Source organism: Leptonotus elevatus, chromosome 7 (assembly GCF_054856555.1).
Source record: "Leptonotus elevatus isolate MCC_2025b chromosome 7, RoL_Lele_1.0, whole genome shotgun sequence".
In the NCBI taxonomy this organism is placed as follows: domain Eukaryota; kingdom Metazoa; phylum Chordata; class Actinopteri; order Syngnathiformes; family Syngnathidae; genus Leptonotus; species Leptonotus elevatus.
In genome coordinates, this window is record NC_141245.1 from 25002819 (window position 1) to 25030783 (window position 27965).

At 41.7% G+C, this 27965-nt stretch overlaps 2 protein-coding genes across 4 annotated transcripts in view; one reads left to right on the top strand and one right to left on the bottom strand.

The window, feature by feature from the left end:
- Nucleotides 1–7234, top strand: part of nbeab (neurobeachin b) — a 263722-nt gene extending 256488 nt beyond the window's left edge. Inside the window, exons 53-56 of the mRNA XM_086080779.1 lie at nucleotides 2017–2118; nucleotides 2285–2481; nucleotides 3667–3818; nucleotides 5734–7234. Of these exons, the coding sequence (XP_085936905.1) occupies nucleotides 2017–2118; nucleotides 2285–2481; nucleotides 3667–3818; nucleotides 5734–5824 (542 nt within the window). The 3' untranslated portion in view covers nucleotides 5825–7234. The remainder of the gene's footprint in view (nucleotides 1–2016; nucleotides 2119–2284; nucleotides 2482–3666; nucleotides 3819–5733) is intronic.
- brca2 (BRCA2 DNA repair associated) lies at nucleotides 6322–27869 on the bottom strand. Of its 3 annotated transcripts, none has more exons than XM_086080777.1 (28): nucleotides 27744–27869; nucleotides 27350–27444; nucleotides 26347–26583; nucleotides 25687–25747; nucleotides 25560–25612; nucleotides 24994–25022; nucleotides 24799–24910; nucleotides 24669–24724; nucleotides 24493–24583; nucleotides 22719–23291; nucleotides 18745–21705; nucleotides 16684–18666; nucleotides 16511–16609; nucleotides 15960–16026; nucleotides 15560–15879; nucleotides 15309–15493; nucleotides 14786–14973; nucleotides 14459–14629; nucleotides 12896–13211; nucleotides 12618–12773; nucleotides 11462–11609; nucleotides 11168–11277; nucleotides 9876–10077; nucleotides 9631–9797; nucleotides 8880–9018; nucleotides 8546–8802; nucleotides 7845–7973; nucleotides 6322–7784 (listed from the first exon to the last, which is right to left on the bottom strand). In XM_086080777.1, the coding sequence occupies exons 2-28, from the start codon at nucleotides 27381–27383 to the stop codon at nucleotides 7401–7403; spliced, it is 9228 nt and encodes a 3075-aa protein (XP_085936903.1). In that variant the 5' UTR covers nucleotides 27384–27444; nucleotides 27744–27869; the 3' UTR covers nucleotides 6322–7400. The 3 variants fall into 3 exon arrangements, with proteins under 3 accessions (XP_085936903.1, XP_085936904.1, XP_085936902.1); XM_086080778.1 differs by having other exon boundaries at nucleotides 16684–17979; nucleotides 18058–21705; XM_086080776.1 differs by having other exon boundaries at nucleotides 16684–21705.
- Nucleotides 27870–27965: the final 96 nt, after the last annotated feature.

Consider the following 27965-nt stretch of genomic DNA (forward strand, 5'->3'; position numbering starts at 1 on the left):
TTACGTTTTTTTAAATTCATATTCAAGTGTTCTGGATGTCTTTTTTTGTGCTTCAGCATTGACAATTTTGCCAAAGCCTGGTCTGATGTAATTATATAGTTTTGTCGCCATCCGGTGGCATCTTAGTGTAAAGCAAGCATGTTGAATTGAGGGGAGAGCTTTCCTTTTGCTTTGTTGTCAAACAGCACCAAAAAAAGAAGTGGTTTGCTGCCATCTGGTGGCACCTTTACGCAATTACAAGCCTTTTCTGGCAGATTTTCCCTAACTTGAATGAAACAAAAGTGTCCGATAATTAAAATAGTGATCGCAATTCACAAACCCCCCCATCACCAAGCGGGCCACTTGCGCTCGTCCCGAGGGTGAAGGCGGCGGCGGGGAAATTGAATCTTTTGTCGGGCAGGTGAGCGGCTCCATCCCCTGCGGGGCCTCATGTGACACTTGTCCTCGCCCCCGCCCGACATCATCCTCAGAGCAGCTGCTGGCACTGACAGCAGCGGCTCGGGGTCCCGCCTAGTCTCTGTGGGACCACATCCATCACAGTCCAGCGGACTGGGAGGTGGGCAGGTGGGCTTTGGGGATGCTGCGGGATTGTCACTCGGACATGGAGATGAAGGGATTAGCCGGGAAATAATAGCATTAGCTCGTGTTTATTGGCCCCGCGGTTTTAGATCGTTTTCGAGACCGCGCTAATGTACTATTTATACAATTTAAAACTTTCAAATTGAATGAATTGATGGAGTTTAACCACTTTAAAATTTGGTGTAAAGCCTATCATTAAAATCTTACCAATTACCATGTAAATCAAATTAAAAAAAATATTTAAAAAAAGTGAGTACAAATAAAAAGGAGCAGATATTTTTTCCAAACCTAAATACACAAAAAAACAAAAACAAAAAAACAATGAATTTCAACTGAGGGTGTCAGAAACAATCTGGATTATAAAACCAAATCATCTCCGTCCATTTGCTTTAAAAAAATTTTTTTTATAAAAGCACAATTTGTGGAAAAAAATATATTTCATACAAGTTCAGTCTGTTTAATGATTTGGCTTAATTGTTACTCAGAAAGCGTCTTGGCTGTTTGCTGTCATTTATTTTGTGTTGACCTTTTTTCATTATTATTTTTGTGTGTGTTGATAAGCGACAGATATTATACGTTTGTCTTTCATTTCTTCTTCTTTTAAAGAATGGAATAATTTTGGGGGAATTGAATTGAATATTTGTGTCACTTTACATGCGCAGTAGGAATCCGTTGTTATTATTACATTTTAGATTTTTTTCCCCGTTTTCATTTAATTTGAACTTACTTATTTGGTAATAGTTTTGAAATCAATCAGATTCAATAAAAAAAAGAGTCATTCTTTAAAAGAAAAAGACATGAAAAGGGAAAGAAAGAAGAAAAACTAATACCTGTTTCTAATCAACACACACAAAAATAAAAGAAATAAAGGTCAACACATTTTATTATAAATTTACTTGTTTATTTCTAACAACAGTATCCTATCACCTCAAATGATTTTTTTCCTTAAATATTTACTTTGTTTGATTTTTTTTCATCTTTGCAATGTACATACTTTTGTTATAGTTTCTGTTTATTTTTTGTATTTTCCCCGTTTCAAGTCCAATCAAACTGTTTAAAGTGCTTTTCATGCATAAAATGCAACACACGATGCACATTGCCATCATGACACTTACTTTTTTTAAACCTCTACCCTACTTATTTTTTACGGTAAGCGTTTAATTCATTTTTCAATAAAAAAAAAAAAAAGTAAATCAATTTTGAAGTCAAATGTCTCTACTTTTTGTTTCATTTTCGTTTGATGGCGTTTTCTTTTTCTAACGTCAAACGTACTCAGCTCAATGACTCTTGGGGAAAGGCTGCACAGTACTACTGACGGCCACTTGGGGGCGCACTTTCTCCTTATCTGCTGTGACGTATGAGACCGACAAGTTCATGGGGTCTTTCTTGTAAATGATATTAATTTCAGCGCTCTGCGTGTGTGTGCTGTTGTCGCAGGCGACTACCCGGCGCCGCGAGCCATCCTGACGGGTCACGAGCAGGAAGTGGCGTGCGTGGCGGTCTGTGCCGAGCTGGGGCTGGTCATCAGCGGGGCCAAAGGTCAGCCAGCCAAAATGCCATCCATTCATCATCCAATAAGAAAGAAATAAAAAGTTAAATAATGTCAAGCTTTTGTCAAGTAATGATGAACGAAGAGGATTTTGGCGTGTTAATCCACAAATGTGTCATCGTCATCAGTAGCGTGCGTGCGTGCGTGTGTTGGCAGACGGCCCGTGCCTGGTGCACACCATCACGGGGGACCTGCTGCGGGCGCTGGAGGGTCCCGAGAGCTGGCGGCGGCCGCGGCTGATCTCGGTGTCCAGCGAGGGCCACTGCATCGTCTACTACGAGCGCGGACGCTTCTGCAACTTCAGCATCAACGGCAAGCTGCTGGCCCACATGGAGATCCGCGACAGCACCCGGGTCAGTCGCTCCGCTCCGCTTCGGCACCGCAAAACACGCTTGGCCTTCTCCAAATGACACATACGGAAAGCTGCTTGATTATTTTTTTTATGTTGTTGTTGTTATTCAATAACGATTCTTGAATGATTAAAAAAAAAAAAAAATGATGATTTTTTTCTTCTGTTTTTTTCTTTTCTTTTTTTTCTTACTATTGTCTCACTACTTTTTACTGAATAATTTTACAATTTTTTTTGTGGTTTTGTTGGAAAGTGATTTGTGATTTTAATGACTCATTTTACATCCGCCAAGTCACTGCTAATGAAAATTAGCTTGACGTAGCTAACTTGGGCACATTAAATTATTGATCCTGTGCATTGTCCCTTTTAAAAAATAAATTCAAATTTATTTTACAATTAATTTTTCCATTTTGTTTTATATTATTATTTTCATCTGCTATTTTAATTATTACTTTACATGTACTATTGTGTTCACGTTTATTTGTTTATTTATTTTCATTTCCTTTTTGTTTATGTAACGTATTTTTTAAATTTAGAAATGTTTTTGGAGTTTTTTTTTTATGAGAATCAGAACATTTGCAGTAAAACGTATTCAGAAAAACAAAAAATTAAATAAAAAATTATACAAAAAACAAAACTCGGCAAAAAATTTGTCTTGAATTTTTTTTATTTTTTTTTCAACTACTTTATATTTACCATTGCCATCATTTGTTTTCATGTATTTATTTTGCATTTTCTTTTGTCTTTGGTCCCCCCCCCCTTTAATTTTGTGTCGATTTGTTCATATACTTTTGCAAATTTGTTTCAATTTTTTTTGTCACTTTTTTATGTAGCTTTTCCTTTTATTTTTAAATTTGCTGTACTTGTTCATCAATATTTTTCATGTAGTTGTTCCAGTCACACTAAATTATTGTTACCTTTTTGTATCTTTTTGTCTGTCCATTTTTCTTTTTATTCTCTTACCAGATCATTTTTTTTATCAAGCCTTTTGTAAATTGTTTACAAACGCAGACGATTTGTTTATTAATAAGAACAACAAGAGAAGCAAGATAAATCAAACAAATCAATCTTGGTATGAAAGTATGTTGTTTATTGCAACATACTTGCGCAATAATAATAAATCTAAATTTGTTGCATATTGAAAAGAGAGCACGATGATGATTCTTTTTTTTTCTTTTTCCGGGCGAAGGCGATGGTGCTGAGCAGCGACGGGCACAACGTGGCCACGGGCGGCGACAACGGCGTCGTGCAAGTGTGGCGGGCGTGCAGCCTCAAGCCGCTCTACGTGTACCCGGCCTGCGACGCCGCCATCAGGGCCATGGACCTGTCACATGACCAAAGGTCAGCCGGAAGCCGCCATACGCGTTTGTTGTCGTCCCGGCGGGACGTCGTAGAAATGCGTCGTTAGTATTCGTCGTCGTTTTAAATATAAATAAATACGTGAAAAATAGGAGTTTGTGAAGTTGTAAAGCTTATTTATTGATCATACTATTTGATTGGTACTTTTTGTTAAAAATAACCGTTAGTGTAACTATATTTTAAATTTTAAATGTACTCAAATGTTAGTGCTCATTTTCAAGTGATATAATCGTTTTTATTTTAAATACATAATTCTAGTTTAGCAAAGTAAATTATTAATGCTGTATTTACAGTAGCAGTGAAAGTAAAAGTGTTGAAATATTAACAGGATTCATGAAATGACTTTTATCTTTAGTGTTCATTTTTCGTCTATTTCTAATTAGGGTATAAATATGAATAATGTGTTACTGTCATCACCGAGGAGAGAGAAAAAAAAAGTTTTGGCAGGATTCTCACCTTTAAAGTCCGAATTTTGAGAATAAAGTGAGGACCTTGCCAAACTCTTTTTTTTTTTGTTCTCTCTATATTTACAGTTGCCTTAATAATGCGATTGCCTGAGGACGAAGCCGGATGGTGCCCGTTTGTGTCACGCTTGTCAGTTTGGCTTTTGAGTTGGCGAACGAGCGCCCTTGAGCAAGTCAGCTTCACAGCAGCTTCTTTGTCCGTTTGAAACTCTCCATTTTCCCTTTCGCTACAATAAATGACCACACACACACACGCTCGTCAGTCAAGTCAAAGCGCCGGTGCCCGTGTGTCGGTAGGAATCCCACGAGGTCGCGCTTGGAGGCTCCCAGCGAGACGTGACGTCAAAGTGTGTGATAATGATGCATGTGCGGTTCGTGTTTGTTTTGCTTGCGCGCCGATTGCTAAACCTTTAGCGTAGGCTTATTTTCTTAATGTTCTATAGTGCATGTGTACAGAAGACAATACGTTGAGATGCCTGTCGTCCGCTTAAAGTTTGATATATTCGTTTTGAAGCAAGCGTGTCATTTGTTAAGCCACCAGTAGGGGGCGTACGAGCGTTCGCCAAGGGGATTTCTGCCCCATCTTGTTCATTGTGCTGCAATTTAGCTTGAGGCCGTCTGACATGCAGCAGCGGCGGCGCAAGTGCGGCCTGTGAAAGCAGCCACTTTTGGATGTCACTCGAAGTCGCCGCAAAAAGAAAGCAAGCAGCTGATTTACGGCCCTCGTTGACCTCCTCTCTCGTCCGCCTTTCACTCAACGGTCGCCATGACGACATTCAACCAACATGGCGTTTTTGTCTGGGACTTTATTCCTGGAAATAAAATGTATTCCAGGCCAGTGGCGTGGCAACGTTCCCCACAAGCCCCAAGCAGGAAGGGATTGGTTGCCCCGGTGGCCATTCGTAATGCGTCATTTTTTAATTGTAACATTAAAAAAAAAAAAATCTTAAATGTTAAATTACAAGTAAAAAAAATTTTTTAACAAATAATTGTAAAATAAATGTCATTTAAAATTTTACAATTTTAATTGAACTTTTTTTTATGGTAGTTAGAAAAAACATCATACTCTTTAAAAAAAGAAAAGAAAAAAAAGACACCTAACAATACATGGTCATCTTTTTAAAAATGCCTTACTATAATGGTAGTTTAAAAAAACTAAACAAAAAAACACCTTACTATAAATGGTTTAAAAAAATCCCTTATATAGTAAGGCATTTATTTTTGGTCATCATGGTTGTTTTTTAAATAAAAAAAAACCGACACGTCTTACTACACATGTTCGTTTTAAAAAAAAGTATGGGTTTTTTTTGTAATAAAAGCTTCACTGCTTCATTCATGATCTTTTATATAGACATATATATTTGCACATATTTTAGTTAATTGATTTATTGTATTATTCATAAATTATTTTTGTTTTTTTTTGTGCCCCATAGGACTCTGATCACCGGGATGGCATCAGGAAGCATCGTAGCGTTCAACATCGACTTCAACCGCTGGCATTACGAGCACCAGCACAGGTACTGAGTGACAATCGAGGGCTCCGATACACTGGACCAAAAACTGTGATTGCGTCAGAGAAAAAAAACTGATGTTGCGCCAAAGTCGACCTGAGTTCGAGTAACCAAACCAGGACGTGTAAATATGCAACAAATGTTCCCGGGACTCGCTCGTAAACCTGAACCGAAGCGGATTACGTTCCATGTTCTTACAAGGCCGTGTCAGGCTATGACGGCGGCATGGTGGACTTAGTAAGCAGCAAATGTGCTAAAGCAGGAATGTTTTGTTTTTTTAAGTTATTTTTTTAAGATGCTTTTTTTTTGGGGTGGGGGGGGGGGCATGCTACTTTGTCGACATCACACTTTCAAGTGGAGCCCATTTGATCTTCTGATTAAGAAGTGTAATGATCCTCATCTAAACTAGCGGACATTTTAATTTCACGCATTTGCAAGTTGACAAAATGCAGATGACGTTCCAATTGGGACACTTTTGGATGATGCACTTTTTGTGTATTTGCTGTTAAGTTTTGTCTTTTTTTTTTCTCTTTTTTTTTAAGAATTTCAATAGATCATTTTACAGAATAATAATTTCAGTTACTTGTTAATAAATGTCAACATTGTAAATAAGTTTATTTCAGTACAGTGGTTCAATTCCAAAAGTGAAACTTAAGACTTAATTTCAATATGAAAAATAATTTGAATTGTTTTTAATGTTGTATAATTCTATAGATAATGATTTATTTATTTATTTTTTAAGTATCGTGGAGTGAATGTGTCTCATGTAGGATTTCCCCTTAGGAAATGAACGACCGAAATAAAATAAATTGAATCAACAGTATGTGAATTGATTAAGCTGCACCTGCATATAATAAAATTAGCATATTTGAAATCACACAATAATGAATTCAACATTATTTTGCTCCCTGAACTTCAAACACTTTTTTTTTTTTTAAAGCGACACTTTTGGGATTTTCACTCATTCTGTTTGTCTTTAGCATTTTTCATACATTTGTCCATTATGTGTGGGAAAAATATAAAAAATGTATGCTGTAGCATGTTGTGCACTAGGAAGCAATATGAAACTGAAAGGAACTGCGCAGTCATAACATGAAACGTGTCTAATAACAAATATCCAGTATGCAAATAGATTCATCGTTTTCGTTTGACAATATTTTTGTTTATGTGTGTATACTTTACACATTGTTTTATATGTATGCCATGTTGCTTATTTGTAGTTATTTCTATTAGTTGCATTTTTAATAGTAAAAAAAAAAAGTCTGATTTTTGTCTTCTGTTCATGCAAAATGTTAGTTTCTTTTTTTACATGTGCTTTTACTGCCACCTTGTGTCTGAACTTGTTACAACAAGTGTTCGCTTTTCCCACATGAGTTTGATCATTTTTAATATCTGTAAAACAAGAATAAAGAGATTTTTGAAAAAAAAATGTCTCTTTTGCCGACTTTTCTCAAATGTCTAGAAAAGCAGTACGCCTTCTATGTATTTCTTTTTCATTAAGATACCTCGATTATAGACTGACTGACAATTTACTCAAACAGTTTTTGTTGAAAGTTGTGGCTCACTTCCACAACACAAAAAGTTTGCAGTTAGAGTGCATGATTGACACGCAAGGCCTGCGTGTCAATCATAGCGAGCTCACGGTCGTTCACCCACTCGACGTCCTCCTTTTCCTCAGGTGGGCTTGCGGGTACGGGCGCCAGGGTTGGGGCGTGTACACTTCCCAAAGTGCGGGGCGTGCCGGCTCTCCGAGGAGGGTTGAAGGTCTTCTTGACGGAGGGTGAGGCGGTCAGGCCCAGGGGGAGAAACAATGGCGGAGGAGACGGCACGCGGGAGAGAAGATAGTCGGCACCTCGCCGCCGCCTCACGCTTCTCGGATCTTTCTCCGACGAAGAAGCGCTGGCCGGAGACTGAAGGTTCCTGCTCGGTGGCGTGAAGCAGCCCAGGCTTCTGATTGGCTGCTGACATGTGGCCTGCGGAAGGAAACGTGATTCAGATAGAAACCACGCAAGTGTACGTAAAAGAGAGCTTACATTTGTCCCCATGTGCTGCGTGGGCGGAGTTTTGGGAGGCGGCGCGGGAGAGCAGACGGAGCTCCACACGTCACACTTGAGCACCTGGGAAAGTTTGTCCTCAGCACACGCAAAGAAGTTCTCTTGTTCCTAAAATACACACGCACACACAAAACGCTAACTAGTATGTATCAAGGGCATTTCCACATTTGACCATTTACTCTTCTAACCTAACCTACTTGTCCCTCTAACCTAGCTACATACATATTAAGGACGGACCCACCTACTTATCAACTACACACTTTATTTAGTCTACCTACCACCCATTTAATAGTTATTTTGTAACCTACCCATCTAATGTACATAGCTAACAAATTTAACCAACCCATCTACCCAGCATCTAATCTTATCCGCCTACTTCCATATCATATTAAGACTCGTCTTCTTTTTTGCTCGTTTTCTTTCAACATCAAGGAATATTTTTTTCCCCTTATGTCATCTTTTCTTTTACAAATGAATGAAATCAATGATGATCAAATCAAATATCCTACCTTCCAACTCTGCCACCTTCATAAACCTCTCATTTAGCAACCTACCCAGCCGTCTACAAAACCTGCCCATCATACCCGTCTAATCTAACCGATGAAACGGGCGAAGTAGCGAAATGCTCGCCATAAAATGCCCCAAAACGCGCGCAGACGTTGACGGCCATCACTTCGTACCCGTAGAAGGTTCCTGAGGCGTGCGAGGGCCTTTTGAAGATGCTCTTCTTTGGGGTTGCCGGAGAAGACGGCGAGGTCTCCCGCGTACACGACGGGGGTGGGCCGGGTGGACTGGCCCCTCAGCTGCAGGTTGCTCAGGGCCAGGAGCGCGCCGGCTTTCACGACGTCCGCCAGGCCGGCCTGAAGCAGGCTGCTGAAACAGCGGACCTTCACAAAATTCACCTCGCCGTCCGCCAGGTAGAAGGCAGGCGAAGGGCCTGAGCAGATGAGTGACAACGCGAGGTCCGGGATCCAAAGTCTGCTGGGACGAGTCAGGAAAGAAAATAACACAGACCTTGCGCGTCAACCACACTGACGACGCATCCAGTCAGATCAACTTCTCCGCACGGGGAATCGAATTGCAGGTTTTGAAGAGCCGCAAAGTCGGTAGACACCCGAGGTCGAAAGAACGCTGACAGCCATTCCGGAGAAGTCTGAATGAAAATACAAAAAAGAAAAAAGAGCTCATTTAGGGCTGTGAATCCAAATTCAATTATTGCACTCCACAATTACAAAATCAACATAATCGTAAAAATAAGAATAATAATTTATACATTTGCACTTTTTAATATTTTAAAATAACAAATTTAACCAATTTTGTTTCATCCAAAAGGAATTTGCATAATTATGGCGTTTCAAATAATCTTGTTTGTCTTAATATTATTTGTTTAAACATTTTCTTGTTTTGTACCCAAAAAATAAAAGATCGTCCCAGGCTGCACTCCAACTTCAAGTTGCTGTCAACATAAATAAATAAATATATATTATTATAAATTCTGTTTGGTCCAAAACGAACTTCAATAATTATAGTGCTTCTTTTTTTTTTTTTTTGTCTTAATATTTTCAAATGCTTAAACATTTTCTTGTAGTGTACCAAAAAGTAAATAATCATTTGAATCATTGTGGTTTCAATTATTGCCAAAATAATCGTGATTGTTATTTTTTCTATAATTGAGATTATTAGTTGCGTGCACGCTGAAAAGCTACCAACTACCAACCTAATCCCTCGTTAAGCAGCCAAATCCAGTAAACAATGCTGTTCACACCTGGAGGTCCTGAAATTTAGTTTTCTTGGTGGCGGTGAGCTGAAGTGCGGCAACACCGCCACGCTTCTTCCTGTCCGACGTGGCCAGGTTGTAGACTTTGTAGCGACAACCTTCCTTTAATAAGGCCTGCGTGTCCGAGGACGGACGCCAAACGTTCAACTGGTAAACTGCGAACCAACAGAAACGAGGCGACATGAGCGGATGTCAAATTAGGCCGCTGAAAATGCGAGAAAATGGCGTCTCACCGTCGCCAGCGGGATTCAGCGAGTCGGCGACGCAGAGTCTCCAGACGGGGGTGACGTCTCTCTGAGGGCAGCCGGCTCGGTCGTCGTCCGCACCTTTTTCGCTAGCGCGGCGGCAGCGATCCTGCATTTCCGCCTGCTTCTTGTCCATGAGCGAGCGGCTGTAAGCCTGCAGCGTCTTTAGCTGCCGCTCGCTCAGATGGGCCTGAAAGCAGGAAGTCAACAATCCGCCTCGAAATCGATCTCTCATTGGACACGCTTGCTGGTGCATCGAGCTGCCTACCCATCGAGCGTACATCCAGTGCCCACCAATTGAACCCACCAAACCATCTAACATTTTTTTTTATACCTAACCAACCTATATAAGCTTCCTAACTAAGAATCTAACCGATGTACCCTCCTAACAGCAGTTAGCTAAACTAACCTGCCAATAAACCTGCTTTTATAAAGTCAAGCTTTCTATAACCATTAATCCCATCGGTCACTGGTATGAGCTCTTTTTTTTTTTTTTTTAAGGAGTCTCAGTGCACAATATGAATGGCTGCTTGCACATAATTAATATTAACATTTATTATAACTTAACATCTATATAAACTTATCGTGGTGCATGTTTCGTAATGCACTAAATTATCAGTATTTTGTTTAAAAACAAAAATAGTTTTCAGTGGGTAAAATGCTGTTTTTATGTACCCAAATCGATTTTTTTTAAATTATATATATATTTGGGGGCGGGGGGGGGGGCATTGTAATACTATGATACTGCAAAATTTTTGCTCACTTGTCATACCGCAAGAATGTATCGGCCCTCATCAAACCTGCATACCCAGCTGACCTCCCCATCTCACCTTCCTTCCTACAAAGCCGTCTAATTCACAAACCCATTTAAGCAATCGATGTAACCTCCCCATAGAAAACTAACCTACCTCCCCCAACTAAACTACGTACCCAGCATCTCACCTTCCTTCATATCCTACCCAACAACTGCTACTTTAAAGTTTACTCAAATAGTCTCAGTAGTGAACCTACCGTTTAACCGACCTTCAAATCTAATCTCCTCACCTAACCTAGTACACACCAGACCAACTTGTTCGAACCTAACCTATGCATCCAACCTACCTTCCCATCTCACCTTCCTTCCTACCTGACCATCGAACCCGCCCACTTAACCTCCCCAATGTGCCAGTAACCTTAGTAGACAAGCTCCCCGCTTAAAAGCTACCTCCCAACCCATTTTGCCATCCTACCCACAGACAGTACCTAAAATGCACGTAAAAAGATTATTTCTGTTTTGTTACCTCAAATCCAGCGAGGTCATCTCCCACAGCCTCGTAGAGTTCCTGGCCATCCTGCAGACCTGCAACATCCCGATGACTCACAGTCCGTCTTCTGAGTTGACGTTTGCTGTCTGCAAATGACCACAATTCAATTTCCTCCTGATGAGCTTTGTTTGGCAAAAGTCATCTTTTGTGTTATTCCCTATTCAGGTAGGAATGGAACCCCGAAGGATGTCTGCAAAACCAAAAGTTACAAAGTGGCCAGCGCCACCTTGCCCAGGAGAAATAAGCAGAATGGACGGATGCAAGTCGTACCCTTGGCCTCCTGTTCAAACTCTTCTTGGATCTTGGCATAGAGCACCTCCATGGCCTTCTGCCTGTGGCTGTTGTAGCGAGCCGCTTCCTTCTCTTCGGCGCGGGCCGAGCGGAACGCCACGCCTCCGTCCGACTTCCTCTCCATCCACTGAATATGCATACGCGTGGACAACGTGTCAATTAATCAATCAATAAACAGTGATCCCCTGGTGTGTCGTGAACGATCACCAGGTGTGCCGTGGGAAATTAATTTCCCTTGATTCATTCAAAATGCTTATTTTGCTCGACGGGCAGAATAATTCAATTCAATGCTCTTTCACTAAATAACAAAAAGTACGAGAGATAGACCGATATTTTTTTCCTTCTTTCAGGCCCGACAACAATACCGATTATTTAATAACCAATATTTGGAGCTCATACTCATTTTTACTAAAAGGGAAAATACGGGCGTCAAATATTTAAAAAAAATACAAACTCCAGCTCTTTTTTTAAGCATATGTTTATTGAACAACGTTTCAGGTTCGTAAAATATTGGAGTTAACCAAAAATCTTAGTCAATAGACAAATCAAACAAAAGGTTCAGTGATCTTGCAGTAGCACGTCTCAAAAGTAAAATCAAATCTTAAGTAGCTCCCTATTATTTGCTACAGTAAATATATTTTCTTATATTTCAAATTATTATCTTAGTTTAAATTTCAAACAAAAACAGACCGTTTTGGGCGGAAAGTCAATGCTTACCCCTCCAGCCAATCACAGAGAGGGGGCGGGGGGTGAAGGGGCGCTGAAGGCAGACGCAATGTTGACGAGAATAGTGGGGGGGTTGAGCCATGGGAGGAGTTCGTTTTGAGTAGTTTGTTTACAAACATAAGCGGTCAAAACTTAAAACCCCACCTTTAATTCTCTGTTGTTTTTCCCTGAAAACGTTTTATTTTTTTTATGGATCTATTATCGACTGTATAATTCTTCAAAACGGCAGATGCCGATATTCGTCAAAATGCTGGATATCGGCGCCGATAATCTACATACAGTAATGAACATATTTGTGAGTAAATTGTGACAAGATCATCATTTGAGTAATAACATACAAATTTGGTGACATTTGTTAGGTGACGTGGAGATTTAGTATGGTTGAATACAGGTTGCCATAGACGAGTACCTGAACAGGGTAACTCCTCAGCACCACAATGTCCGTGCAGCCGACAGGCCCTCCATTACTGTACAGCGATGACACAGGAAGCAGGAACGGCCAAGGATCTCTGTAAAATCCCAGCTTGGTGTCCCATCGCGCAGGTCTGCTGCTGTTGGCGAAAATCTTAAAAAAAGAACAAAAAAAAAAAACACACAACATGAGATCTTTTCCCGTTGAGTGTCATTGACAGCCACAAAGCTGTTTTTTTCCTTGAACGATACAAAAACTTACATACATAAGAGTACCTTCAACATGAGCGATTGAGGCGCCTCCAGTGGCGCGCATGCATCCTGCGAGCCCGCCAGCTGAGCGCCATTGATGATGAGCTTCCCGCCGGCGGCCAGCCGACCCTTACGAAGGAGGCCGCTCAGCGGCTCATCCAGCTGGGCCTTCAGCGAGTACCAGCCGTCGGTTAGCCGCACCACCGCGCACGGGTTCCCCGCCTGGCCTCGCGACAGCACCCCGCAGATGCACAGAACCAGAGTTTTGGCAGCCGTGTCGTCCTTTTCCGTGATCTTCCTCAGAGCGGGTCTGCGGCTGTGGTCCACCTCCACATCGTATCTGACACACATACAATGACACTTGGGAGTCAGTGTGAGGGCAGGATTATGTAAATGAGGGGTAACTGTTTTGGCAAAATCTGGCAAAATGCAGGCCTTGCTTGCTCACAGACACACTTTAAAGCAAAAGATGTACTTGGTTGCTTGATTTCAAACTTAACGGATGGGCATGCATTAACAGAGACCCAATTGTGTGTATTGACCTTTTGCACGTGACGTCACAGCCCTCATTGGACGCCCCCTCCGGGACGCTGGACGGCGTCCCGGAGCCACTTGCCTGTATTGTAATTGTGGAATCTCGTACAGCGTAAAGTCCTTTATCTAATGGATTGTCTTATAAAATAGTCATATTTTGCTGTGCGGTCGGTTGTACAGACAGACAAAGGAGCAAACCAAATGTTGCTTTTTATCGCATACCTACTAATGAAGACAAAAGACGTCGATGGATAGCAGCAATCAACAGAAAGGACTGGCAGCCCACAAAGTATTCACGGATTTGCAGAGATCATTTTTTTGTGAGGTTAGCAGATAAATGTTGTAATTAGTAGAAAATTTTTCAAAATTTTTACTAGTAAATGTACACTCTAACAAAGATTGTGACGGGTGTTGAATTGCGTGTTTCAAATCACATTAACGAGCCCGATAGCGTAGTTTTAAAATGCACCTTCTTCAAAACTATTAAGTGCATTTGACTGTTTAATAATGGGATGAACAGACTATGTAAAAATAAGTCAGTTAGCATGATAAACAAGTTTTACCTTTGCATTACGAAGTATATTGCCCCCCCCCCCCCGGTGTGAGCGTAGCATCTTGTCTACATAACGATATAGGTCGTGCGCTGTGAATTCCGGCAAAGTCGGCGATTTGATTAACTTGGTAAAAACAGCAGGCAACAGAAGGTAAGGGGCTGTTTTCAAACTAGCGATCTGCAACTTAAGTAAATATGGCGCTCTATGAGTCCCGACGAAATGTGTAACTTCGACTGACAGGCGAACTTCGGTTGAAGTCATAGATTCCGTGGCTCGATGGGCAATAAAAACTTTTAATTTGTAAAATAACAGTCGCTAAGTCACCAAGTCGCTCCGGGTCACGCCCACTTCCATTCAACAATCATTTCCTTCCGCCGTCCGTCATAGGGCAGTCACGTGATCACGTGACGTCGGCGCAAATGGTCAATACAAAGAATGAAAAAGGCGCACTTTTGATCATTTCTAGAAGGGATCCAAATGAAGGCCCTGTCCTTCTCACCTGTACTTGAGCTGTAGTAGAACTCTCTCAGGTGTGAGGCAGAGGCCTCCCATAGTTTCCGGGAAGGACCTCTCCATGGAGGCCAGCTTCCACACAACCCACCTGTAGTGGTTGTACACCCACTCGTCACTAAGCAATTTGGGATCCACGCCAGGCGTGTCGCACAAGGCTCTGGACGGGAAAGATCACATCCAAGTCATCAAGTCAAAAATTTGTCAAAATCCAGTAAAACCTCCGGGAGCGAAGGGGGTTGCTTCAGTGAAGATGGAGTGAATGAGTTAGAAACTGCTTGATAATTTTGCAGACCTCAGTTTGACAATCACTGACCTATAGAACTGCTCTTTGCCGGCCGTCCCATCCCTGCAGGGAATCAGTCGTCCGCCATCGGCAAGTTGAACTCCGCCCTCGTCTGCAAAGGCTTCCTTTTTGAAGAACAGCTCAAGTTGAAAGCGGAAAGCCTCCGCTGTCTCGCCGGTGATCGTGCACACGTGTCGATGCACTCCATATTCATACAGCTTTAAAACAAAAGGCAACAAAACAAACGTAACACAAAAGCTGTAAGCAGGAACGTATAATCCGTTGAAACCGATCATAAGATTGATTCCATGCGCTTCCCATATTAGCAAAAAAGCTTTGCAAATCTAGTGTCATCCATCTGTCAGGCTCTGCTCCTGATTGGTGCTTTTAGTTAGCTTCAAACCAAAATGGATGACTTCCTTTTTCTTTTCTTTTTTAGGCACGGCTTTTTGAGACTTTTTTTTTATGGGTCTAGTCATGATAGTGATTGATATGAAATTTCATGTGACCAAGTGAAACAAGGGTCATCATTTTACAAGATTTGATCAATCACCTGTTTCTGGGTGTACTTGGCAGGAAGCCTGCAAGCCACCGCATCCTTTAGAGGAATCCTCGTCGCTCCCGAGGTTTTAGCTTGAAACAAGCTGCCTGGCAAAGGTCGTATAATCTGGCGCGTCTTCTTCCTGATCCTCATCTCTTGCATGTCTCGTGCCAGCTCGACGTTGTCAAGAGTCGTCCCTGCCGACGCAGCGAAAACAACGAGTCACCTGGTTTCAAGAATTGAAAGGATCCAAAAATGTTTACCTTCAATCCAACGTTTGTCAACAGGTGGGCTCGGACTGGAGATGCGATTGGTCATACATTGGTCTGTGCTGTTTGTTTGAGGGTCCTCACTGTTTTGTGTCGTTTGTTTAGCGTTGCTGTTGAAGTGTTTTGTGGAGCTCTGCTTGGCCACTGTTTGTCTTTTGAATGGAGGAACAAAAGCCGGAGCTATTTTTGTGTTGCTCCCCCTCGGTTGCACATCAGTTTTCTTGAAAAATGGAGGAAGAAAAGTCAAGCCCACGGCCGAGGGCTGCTGGTTCGTGCTTGGCGATGCGACGGCCTCAACGTAGCCCATGCCGTCCCTGTTTAGGGAATAAGCGGGTATGATGTGTGTGTGATGAGATGATGGTACGTGGGACGGACAAACAGGTAGGCAGCTCACCTGTGCGGCCTGGTGACGTTTGGGCCAAGTGAGACGTACTTGAATGCCGGTCTGTCCTTTATTAGACCTTAGAAATAAAATGGGCAATAAAAATAACAATTATTTAAAAAAGTTCATGGAGTGAGCTTCAAATGATTTGCCGTCAAATGGCGTGGTCCCAAAACAATCACCATCATTTCAAACTCACCTTAGAATAAATAGCTCAAAGATGATCTGATTTCAAAACTTTGGCTAAGAATGCAGGCTAAATGGATCAAATACAAAAATCAGCAGCAAAATCCAACATCTTAATTCATATTCTACAAACACAATATTAATCGGAATGTTGCGTTTAGACTGGCGGGGGTGCATAGAACATGTAAAGAATGTAATAATTTTTTAATAATTTAATAAATGTAAATTCAAACATAGTTTGTAATGCGCCATTATTTAACCATAGGAAGAAGTATTAAAAATTCAAACAATTGTCCCGAAACGGATGACACTGGACCTCATACGTTATGCTGTGTGAGTCTAAATATGCAAATATCAGATATACAAAATGTGGTTACCACTGGGAGAACATGTTTGCGGGCAGAACTTTGATTCTCCTGATCCGTCGCGAGATCTGTCAAATTCTTCCAACAGTCTTCTTTTAGGAGCGGGCAAGTCTAAAATATTTGAGATAATCGTTACACAACAATTAGTTTATGCTTCAAAGTGAAGATGAAGATCTGATCGTTACCAGCCAATTCAGTGCCTTCAGATGATCTTTTTCCATAAGTTTGCTCCTCTTTGGGCCTGCGAGAGTCTTTCTTTGGCGGCATGTTTTCCAGCGTCATGGAAGGTCCGGCGAGAGACTCGTCCTCAAGTAAAGCTTTGGTGCAGTCCAGCGCTTCCCGGGCCAGAAACAACTGCTGCGTTTCAGTGCAGTCAGTCAGGTCCAACGACTGCAAGTTTACAATTGCAGCCTCTTCAGGCGACCGATTGATCTCTCCGCCTGATAACACATCTGGCATTTCCTGTCCGCGGAGGTCGCCCTTTTCACGAGCCGTTTCTTCTGCAGCTGCTGGCTTTTTTCCTCTTTGACTTTGAGCAAACATTGAAGGCACATTAAAGGTTGTATTCTGCGCGCCTGTTTGGACATCCTCATTGAGGCCAATGTCATCAAATAGCGCTTTGGCTTTCTGGAGGGCCACAGTGGAAACGGACACAGGCTTCCCACTGGCTGCATTGAATCCACAATTACTTGTTGTGCTCGATTTGACACTTTTACCATCATCTTGTTCCTCAATCTGGGGATTATTTGCATTTTTTTGAGTCGCAAACGACAGGAGGCTCGCGCCTGTGTCCATAACGCTTTCATCCAGCAGGGATTTTGCTCTTGCCATCGCATTGTCAGACACAAGAACTTTTTTGCCACTGGCTGTGCTAAATCCACAACTGCTGGATGTCGATGCGTGTTGCACATCTGTTGTGCGCTCACGACTCTCATTGAAGGAGTTTGACTTCTTGAGAGCTGCGGACAGAACAGAACCTCTTTTTCCACCGGCCGTCTGGAACCCAACGTTATGCAGAATGTCCTGTTTGTCATTTTGTAAGCTAGTGTCGCGTTGGAACTTCTGGTTTTCGCTCTCAACGTCACTGAGGAGAGATTTGGCTCTTGCCATCGCTTCATCGGAAACAGACACGCGCTTGCCACTGGCAGTAGAGAATCCGCTGCCACTTGGGGAAGAAGAACAAATATCCGAAGATGAAACTGCTCGGGTCTCCAGGCTGGTATGATGCCTTTCGTTTTTAACGTCTACAAATGGTGCAGCAGTCGTGTTCCTAAATTTGACCTTGGGCATTATTTCTCCCATATTTGTCCCATCCTTACTGTCCATCTCGTCTCTGTAGTAATCATCTGTTTCTTGTGTTATTTTGTTGGCTAAAAATGTCTTTTTTTGTCTCACACCTTCGGTTGAAAAACAACCATCCAACTTCTCTTTGCTTGTAGTATTTCCTTGTTTCGCATCATCCAGCTCCACAGCTGGATTGTCTGAAGTAGAGCGCAGATGATCAAAGAGAGGGTTGTCTGAAAATGACCCACGTTTGACGTTGGCTGATAAGAACTCACTTTTTCTTGATAGCAGACAAGCGGAATGTTCCTGGACCGAATCACAATCATCAAGCAAGAACTTTGCATTCTTAAGAGCTGCGGAAGAAACAGCAACTCGTTTGCCTGCAGCTGTCTGGAAGCCGCCCGGTTGACGCTTGACTAACGAGAAGCTTCCGTGTCGCGTTTTTGCGCTCACCTCATCCTTGTGGTCTTCTTGAAAAAGCTGTTTGGCTTTTGCCATGGCTGCCGCAGACACGGATACCTTGTTGCCCCTGGCCGTCGAGAATCCAACACCACTCAGAGAAGAAGAAGCAACATCCAAAGATGGATTTCCACGGTTTTCCCGATTGTTAAGATGCTGAAGGTTTTTATTTTGTACGGGATAGTTTTCACCACTCGTCTCCATGCTTATAGTCTTCAGAGCGGAGAGAGAGAGACTCTCTTTTCCCGACATTCCGTCATTACTGTCTATCGTGCCTCTGAAGTAACCATCTGCTTCTAGCGTTGCCATGTTGGGTAAAATTGTGTTTTTCTGTGTCGTATCTGCAATGAGAAAACAACCATCCGACTTCTCTTTGCTTGCAGGACTTCCTTGCTGTGTCTCATCCAGTTTCACGGCTGAACTCTCTGAGGTGGAGCAGAGATTGTCAAAGAAAGAGTTGTCTGAAAATGGCCGAGGCTTTTTGCTAGAAGGTAGCAACTTACTTCTTCTGGCCGGTGGATGTTCCTCATCGGAATCACAATCAAGCAAGGATTTTGCATTCTTAAGCGCAGCAGAAGAAACAACGACCCGTTTGCCTCCGGCTGTCAGGAATCCGCCCGGCTGATGGTTCATGGGTTCGACTCCCGAGAAGCTTCCTTTTCTATGGGACTCGTCCTTACGCTCTTCTTGCAAAAGATGTTTGGCTTTTGCCATTGCCGCATTGGACACTGAAACTTTCTTCCCACTGGCTGTACAGAATCCGCTACCACTTGGGGACAAAGATGGATTTTCATGACTTTCCAGGTTCTTATGATGCCGTAAGTTTTCATTTTCCACAAAAGGTGCCGCACTCATGTTTGGGCCATGCATCCTGTGCATGTTTGTAGTAGAAGTGGAGGCGAGGTCACTCTTGTTTGAAAATGACACTGGCTCCTCCATAGCTGGCAAAAAGTCATTTTCCCTTCGTGGCGCATAACTGGCTCCATGTTCCTCAACTGAATCACAATCTTTGAGCAAGAAGTTTGCCTTTGAAAGAGCAGCAGAGCAAGCAGCGACTTTTTGGCCTCTAGCCGTCAGGTCAACACGGTCCACACCTAAGAAGCTTCCATGTTTCATTTTTGAGCTCAGGTCATCTTCTCGCAAAAGATCTTTGGCTTTTTTCAAGGCTACCGCAGACACGCATAACTTCTTCCCGTTGGCAGTAGAGAATCCAGAGACATTCAATGAAGATGAACCAACATCCAAAGACGGATTTGCCTGGTTTTCCACATTGTTATTATTTTGTACATTTTCATTTTCGACACGGTAGTTTTGGCCATCCATCTTCTCCACATTGGTAGCAATTCCTCTTTTCGCATCATACGCCTTCACACCAGAAACCGATGGACTCTCTGAAGTGGAGTCGAGATTGCCAAAGAGAGAGTTGTCTGAAAATGAGCCAGGCTTCTCGCTAGCAGTCAGGAGCTCACTTTTTCTGGCTGGGCGTTCCTTGACTTCAGAGCAATCATCAAGCAACAATTTTGCTTTCTGGAGAGCAGCGGAAGAAACGGAAACTCGTTTGCCTGCAGCCGTCTGGAACCCGCCCGGCTGATGGTCAACACATTTGCGTAATGAGGAGCTTCCAGGTTTCATTTCTGCACTTTGTTTATCCCCGTGGTCTTCTTGCAAACGACGTTTGGCCGCACTGCTGCCCGAATAGCTATCGATGGAGGAGACGAGATTCAGGGAGGCCAAAGATGATGATGAGGATGCATTCGTGAAAGGCTCAGTCCCCACAAGGTCTTGTCCGTTTTCACGAGCGCCGTCTTTGAAGACAGCATTTGCCTTTGGCATCGCTCTGGGCGAAATGAAAAATGTTTTCCCACTGGCCATCTGAAAGCCATCTTGGTGTGCGCGTGCAATCATGTTGCCAGGATTTCTTGGAGTTCTTTGATTGGGTTGGACAGATGAAGAGAAGTCTCGAAGCGTCTCCTCTGTGTTGTAGCTGTCAATGAAATGATCCGCTTTCCGAGAGGTGCTTTCATGGATTGCGTGTCTACCATTTTGAACACTCTGCTTGTGTGCTGGAGCGGCCTCTTCTAAATCTTTACATAAATGTTTGGTTTTCTTCAGACATTTTTGGGAAACTCTTACAGGACTTTCTTCCGCCGTTTGAACTCTTCCGGTGATCATTTCTTCTGTTTCGATTATATGCGCTCGCAGGAGTTGCTTTGCAACACCGGGCTCTTCAAGGTTAGTTTCATCACAAGAGGCAGAGGTCGTTGTCTCATTTGCCTCTGCACAAAAGCTGTCGTCAAAATCGATCCCGGACAGCAAGTCGTGGTCCAGGTCTTTGTCCGCTTTCAGCAATGGGGCGGAATCCTCTTTAGTCTTTAGGGTTCTGAACTGCGTGAATTCAAACTGGCTGCCTGCTTCTTCCAGGAGGGTGCACAACGCCTTCACGTCAGCTTTCTGGGAGGCGGTCAGCTGGCAGTTGGCCTGCTCGCCGTTTTGGATCCAGGGGGCAGAAGCGGACGTTGCGAGAATATGCTCCCTCGCGTCCCGGTTACATTTGAAGGGTTGCTCACCCTCAGAGTCGCCTGCGTTCATGTTTCTGGGACTTTCTGGAGCATTTTCAACTTGTTTCAAGGACCGAGAGACTTGAAGTGACTCATCTGTGTCAATATTATTTTCATCACTATCTTTCCACAGACACTTTTTAGAAACACTTCCTGGATGGCTTGCAGCCGAATCCAATGTGGGAATTTCCTTATCACGGACACTTTTGATTGGCTGCTGACCATCGGTGTCGTCAAAATGTTGCTTGGCTTTCTGCAGGTTGGCTGCCGATATTTGTATACTCTCGTCAGAAGCGGTCTTGAATCCTGACCCGTGCGCCAAGGGAAGAGAAACTGCTACAATCTCTTGTGTCCTTTCACAATCTTCGGACTGAACTGAAACTAGAGGGCGGCTTAAGTCTCTTAAACTCCTTTGTGGGTGCGCTGCTGTATCCTCGGCGTCATCGCATGTTCCAATTGAAATCTCCTCATCCAAACACACATCGTTTTGTTTTGTACTTGTAAACTCCACAGTCCAATTGTGACTCGGTTCAAGTTTCTCTACGCAGGACACAGCCACTTGCGAGACGTCGGCACCAGCTTCACGATGAACCTCTACTTGCCTTTTGGCCTTCTGTCGAGCAACTTTCAACGCAGCCAAACATGCCACCGGGGAGAAGCTGCGAGGAGGAGGAGGAGGAGCCATTTTAGGTGGTGCATCCAAGTAGGGCATTTGACTGAAATCTTGTGCAAATGCTCGGCAAAGCTGCGACATGTCCAAATCCTGCGAGTTCACTCGAAGCAAGGGAGGCGGCTTTTCTTTAACGACATCTTCCTGTTGGTGAAGCTTCTCCTGTTCATCGCTGATGTTGCAAACGTCTGCGCCATCATCAGCTTTTGGCATCAGCGTAACAGGCAGCTTATGACCTGAAATCAAATACAAAGTTGGTTGCTGTCCAACGAAAAGCAATAATCTCCTAATTGTAATTGGCTCTGCAACATGAATTCAAGAATGTTTTGAAAATTCAGGGAAAAAAAAGCCATCATCATTAAATACAAAAAAATTAATAAAAAATAAAAAATAGGTTTAGGTGGTAGGGGTGTGCCCAAAAAACAAAAAAAAGATTCTCATTTAGTACGATTCAGACTCGATTTTAAATGGCCCAAAATCGATTTTATTTAAATTATTTTATACCGTCTTGCCCTTGTTTGAGTGTGCGCCTTTATTGGGAGCGCTGTTCAAGATGTACACGATTTGGCCACTTAGGGGCAGTGTGGTTCCGCGCGTTCTTGTACACTGTTAAATTGTAGTTACATAGTCACGACCAAGTTATGCCCAGCGTAGGAAGAGCATAAGGCAGTGAGTAATGTTAAGATGCTTATCTGTATACATCCCTGAAAAGTTTTGTATGAAAAGCTGTTCTTTTGAGTGATAAAAGTGTTAGCATTGTTAAATTAGCATTAGCGAGTCAGACTGGAGTAGATCATGACGATTCTTTGCACTATAAATTGAAGCAGAAATCAGTCAATCAAATCATTTTGAATAGAAAATCGATTCTGAATCGAAGACCCAAAAATCGGAATTGAATCATGAGACATTAAAAGATTCCCACCCCTATTAGGTTGGCAATTTCCTTCAAATTTGAACTTGCTTGATTGCTACCAAATTTTAGCAACGTTTACAGTATGTAAGAGACATTTGATGACCGTAAAACATGAAACGTTTCAATTTAGGAGCATAGAGTTTGATAGGCACACACTATGTTTGTCAGTACACAAAACAAAGTACGAAGTAAGCCATTTTGGATTGAGGTGGCCATTTTAGGGTCATTCTAGGGTCCTTCAAAGACAAACTTGCTAACAACTGTGTACGGAAAAATTAGGCAAAAATATATACTTAATTCCACATCAACGATTGTATACATAACAAAAGGTGTTACCTTCCGTGCAGTTGTTCTTCAACGAGTGCTTCTGCTTATCAATGGTGTAAATAAATGTGGTCTTTTTCCTGGAAAATCCAGCAGAGTTCAAAGACGGCCTGACTGGATAGCCAGAGTGACATTGACTCTTTACTTTGGTTGCACATTTATCTTCCACCAGTGTTGTAACAGTGGTGGCTGGAATGTCTGATAAACTCAAAGGTGACCACTGCGAAAGTCGGTTGTCTTCAGTTTCCACTGGAGGATTTGTGTGTTGCTCTTGATCAGACTCTCCTTGTTCAGAGGACACGGGCTTAGACTCAACTGAGACATCCGGGGGGCTGCTGTTGTGTACTTCTTGCCTCCGTTTTGTTCTTTCGCTTTCCACCTTCCTCAGTAGCGAAGTGCTGCTGTTGAAAAACATGGGCGGGCTGCTTTCGGCGCAATCGGGAACACTGGCCACCGGGCTGCGAATGGCCCGGTCCTCGCTGGCGTCAGCGAGCTGCTGTCTCCAGATGCCACTGCTGTGCTCCGGGGATCTCTGCGGGGACTTTTGGGATGTTGGATGAGGGACAGCCGATGGGGGATCAGCATCTGTTGATGGGATCACTATTAAATTGCAGTACTTAAGACAAGTAATTACTGTGATTATGACTTGAAAATTGTACAAAGTTAGATACAAGTCTATTTATTGGAGAAGTAATTACAGTTTTACACCATTTGTCCTGCTTACACTAAATAAAATCAGTATTATGTAGGGATAGACCGATTATCAGCTGGGTCGATTATCGGCGCCGATGTTTAGCATTTTGACAAATATCGGCATCGGCCATTTTTCAGAATCATACGACCGATAATGAAGCCATTTTTTATTTATTTTTACTTCAGGGAACTAATTATTTAAATTTTCAGAGATGCTGCTGACGCTGGGAACTCTCAGCACCTTCTGTTTTTGTAAGTAACAAAGTAAGTAAATAGTAAGCAAGTACAGTTTTGGTAACTAAGCAAAAGTTGAATACTTGATATTTTGAAATTTTGGAAAACTTTCCTTACTGTAGAAAACAATAGGGAGATATTTACTTAAGCGATCCCTGAACTTTTTGTTAGACTTTTAAAACAAAGATGTCTATTGATTAAGATTTCTTTCTAAACTCCAATATTTTATGAAACCAATAAGTTGCTCAATAAACATGTGCTTACAAAAATTTAAAATTTGTTGAGTTGGCGTTTCTAGTTTTTCAAATTTTGATGCCAATATTTTCCCTTTTAGTGAAAATAAATATCGGCTCCGAATATCGGTTATTGGCGTCCTTGACTATTAATAATCGGTATCGTGTCGGTCCTGACAAAACCGTATCGGTCTGTCTCTAGTATTATGTTTTGCTGTCCTCAAAGTGAACCGAACCAAGAATTTAAAGCAAAAGTACATACTGAAATGTGATTTTTTTTTTTTTTTTCCCAAACCCCGTTCATGTCGATTACCTTGAAGTTAAAGTACAGCTATCTCTTCTCTTTTGTGCATGTAATTTGGTACATAAATATATTTTTTCTGCCCAAAAGTCCTAAGAAATAATAAAAAAAAAAGAGTGCTGAAAAGGTAACACCACACATCACACAAAAAATGAGCGAGTGTAGTGAAAAGCTAAACAATTGCGAAATGAAAAAAAAAAAACATTTTAGCAAAAGCTGTGTTTGTTTGTTTTTTTACATTGTATTTTTGCAGAATGCCATTTGTCCTCATGATATACACATTACAATATTTTTTAGGTGGTGGTTTATGGTGGATTAGTAATACCTTCAGGAACCACAAGCGGGTCATTGCTTCGTGGTGACACCACTCCCATTTTGGAGTTGTTGGACAGAGAAGGGAAGAGCTTCCGAACCAGCTGAGAAGAGCAGAGACCAAAAAAATGATTAGAATAATAATAAACAAATATCCTCATGTTAGTAAGACGGGAAACAAGAACTCACCACAGCAGTCTTGTCCATAGAAAATGTCACCGGACTGCCACTTTCCTCCGTTTCAGCTGCAGGTCGACAAAACCAACACAGTGGCTGCAAAGCTTGCAGTGCAAAATAAGAAAACAAAATGGTGGCTTACATAAAATGAGGGTGGAAGGCAGAGCTGGCGGCGTATTGAGTGAGCTGGTCCACGATATATCGGGGTTAATGTTGGCGCCCAGGCTTTCGGCGATGTGTTGGGCATAACTGGCCTGCGTCATTTCAGACACAAAATAGGTTTAGGTTTACTCCAATGTCGATTGTGTAACATTTAAGAAGGAATAAATGAACTTACTGGGGACACTTGTGGGGTGTCAAGCAGATCTGACAACAAGAAAAATCTTTTTAAAATCATTTAAAAGGAGATTTTGTTCTAAAAGCAAATATATGAAAAATATATGGAAAAACAAAAATGTTCTTATGACAAAATACACAAAAAAAGAGTCAATTATAATAAAATACAACTAAAATCTGTGGGGTAAGGTAAAAAAAAAATTCAATATTAAATACAATAATATATTGGTAGAAAAATCTATATATTAAGAAACAAACAAAAAAAGAAAAAAGAAACACAAACAACTTGACAACAAAAACAGAAATAAAAGTGCATTTGGATCAAACATTGTTAAAAAAAAAGAAGCAAATAAATAGTAACAAAATAAAATTCAAAACTTTTGTGGCATGTGAAGAATAAAATTAAAAAAGGTGCATTTGGATTACACAGGAAACACAATCAATCCTACATAAACAAAGAAAAACATTGTGAGGCGTATAAAACAAATCTGTTCTCAAGAATACAAATAAAAAAAATAGTCCAGCAAATTTCAATAAGAAAGAAAACAAATAAATAATTCAACTTACTAAACCAGTTGGGAGTGCGTGGGTGTGCGTCTCCATAATTTGAAGGCGGGACCCTGGAAGATGACATCATGACGTTTGTTAAACAGATTTCGTTCGAATAACGAAGCAGAAGCATCAATTCACTTACGTGTCTTTGGAAAGGCCAAACAAACACGGACTCCTGCCGCCCCACGGCAGCATTTCACGCTCTAAAAGAGGGAAGAGGGGCTCATTTTTAACACTTTAAAATAATGTTTGAATGCATACATTTTCTTGATCAGAGCAGTTTGTTAATCCTGATTTGAAATATAAGCCTTTGTTTGAAAGCCTAATTTGACCCTAACCCACGACATTGAAAACTCCGTTTTGAAATTCTAAATCTCTTTTGAAATCTTAATTTGAATGTCTAACACTTTCCCACTCGTGTGAAACCGGATTTTCTGAAACATGAACGCAAAACCCTACTACTAGCTAGATAGCATAAATCCAATCGGAGGCATCAGGCAAAAGGAGAAAAATTACACCGTCAAATTTTAAATTGGGGTTTCAAAATAAGATTAGGGTTTAAAATGAGGTTTAGGATTTCAAACTGTGGTTTCAAGCCAAGGTTAGGGTGTCGTATTAGTGTTTGAAAGTATCGTTTCAACCTTTTTCGAAACTATTTCTATTTTTGATATCATAATAAAAACCCAAATCCTCGTTAAAAATTAAGCAAATCCCAGAAGAAAAAACTAAAACAGCAAAACTTGAGCCATTTCCCTTTTCTTTTTATTATTGCCTGCGTTTCAAAACGGAAATCATTCCTTACCTTGTTGGTCCTCACAGTCCGGGGACGGAACATAGCTGCGTCTGAACACTTGAGGCGTTGAAGGCGTTTGACTTTCGGCCACATTAGCCGCAGCCGTTTTCCGCAAAGGTGTTTTGAAGTTTGCCTCCTGGTTGGGACAAATTTCCTCTTGATCGTCTGAATCTGAGAGGTTTCCTTCCTTCGAGGACGCTCGTGTGGTCAACACCTGGAACCAGTCGGGCTCCACCTGTCCCAACTCTGTCGTGAAGAGAAAACTGTAGTTTGAAAAAGACAAAAGCGTGTTTGAAACTCTCATCTGAAGTACCGACCCTGAATGAAATCCCTAACCCAGGTTTGAAACCGTCATTTTAAGAACCAACCAACCTTGAAACCCTAATTTTGATGCCTACCGCTTATTTCAAACCTCATTCCTGACTCAAAAACACAACTTTAAATCACGAATCTTAGTTTCAAACCCTAACTTGAAGCCGTGTCCTTAGTTTGAAAGCTTACCTGAACTTTAAACCCCGTTTTTTAATCACGGAATCCAAGCTGGCTTGAAATGCTTATGTGTCCCTGAGGATAAGCGGTTTTGATCATGGATGGATGTACTTTTAAATTCAATGTAATGTTTGAGAGACAAATTTTGATGCTAAAAATTACTTATACATTTGAATTAATTAATAACAGCTACAATTAACTTAAATTATTGGGCTCTGTCATAATGGAAATGCCATTTTATGAGACTTTGTATTAATGTTAATGTGAATTTTTGTTATGTAGCCTGATGGCCGTCCCCTCTGTAAATGGTCCTTTCAATCCCTGAGAAAGTTCCATGTGACCATTTAAGATCTGTGTTTACGTACCCCTGAAGTCATTTATTGTGTCACTAGGGATGTAACGATAACCGCAGTATTGTGATATCGTGATATTAAAATGTCAACAATATCGTCGTATCGCGGGGTTCATATCGTGATAATATCGTATTGTGACATTTGGATATCGTTATATCCCTATGTGTTACCTTTCCAAAGTTCTTCTGTCAAATAGTGATACATGTTTCCTGAAGGTAAGAAATCCACTCCTCCAGACTTAAAGGCTCTTTAATATTTGCCACACCTGTGGAGGGACATTAGTCACAAAATGAAGCACAGTTGAAACTAAACACACGTAAACGGATGATCTTTCCGTCATTTCCGAGCCTAAAAGCTTGTTTACGTGGTATAAGAAAAAGATGAAGTGTAAGACGAAGGAGCATAATTTATTGGCAGTGGATATTTTGCCGAGACTTTCCTGCTAGCGCAATTTTGCTAGCCCAAATGTAAACATAACCGTCAGAACAAAGTGGCCGGTCACGGCAAAAATGTCCACTTCGTAATTTAATACATGGTAAACGAACTGAATTCGTCTCTACTTACCATAACGGCGTAAGGTAAACTTTCAGAGCGACACAATATTTCACATACAGTAAAGCGTCAACGTTTCAGGCCAAAAACACGCTGAACCTGCCAGAAATGTGTCGAAGCTTCGAGCTAATGTTAAAGTTATCAACTACTCACCGAACAAACCTCGCGCCCCTTGCCGGTTGCCGGAACACCACAAGGCTCGCCTTCAAAATAAGACTTCGGTCGTGCCGATTC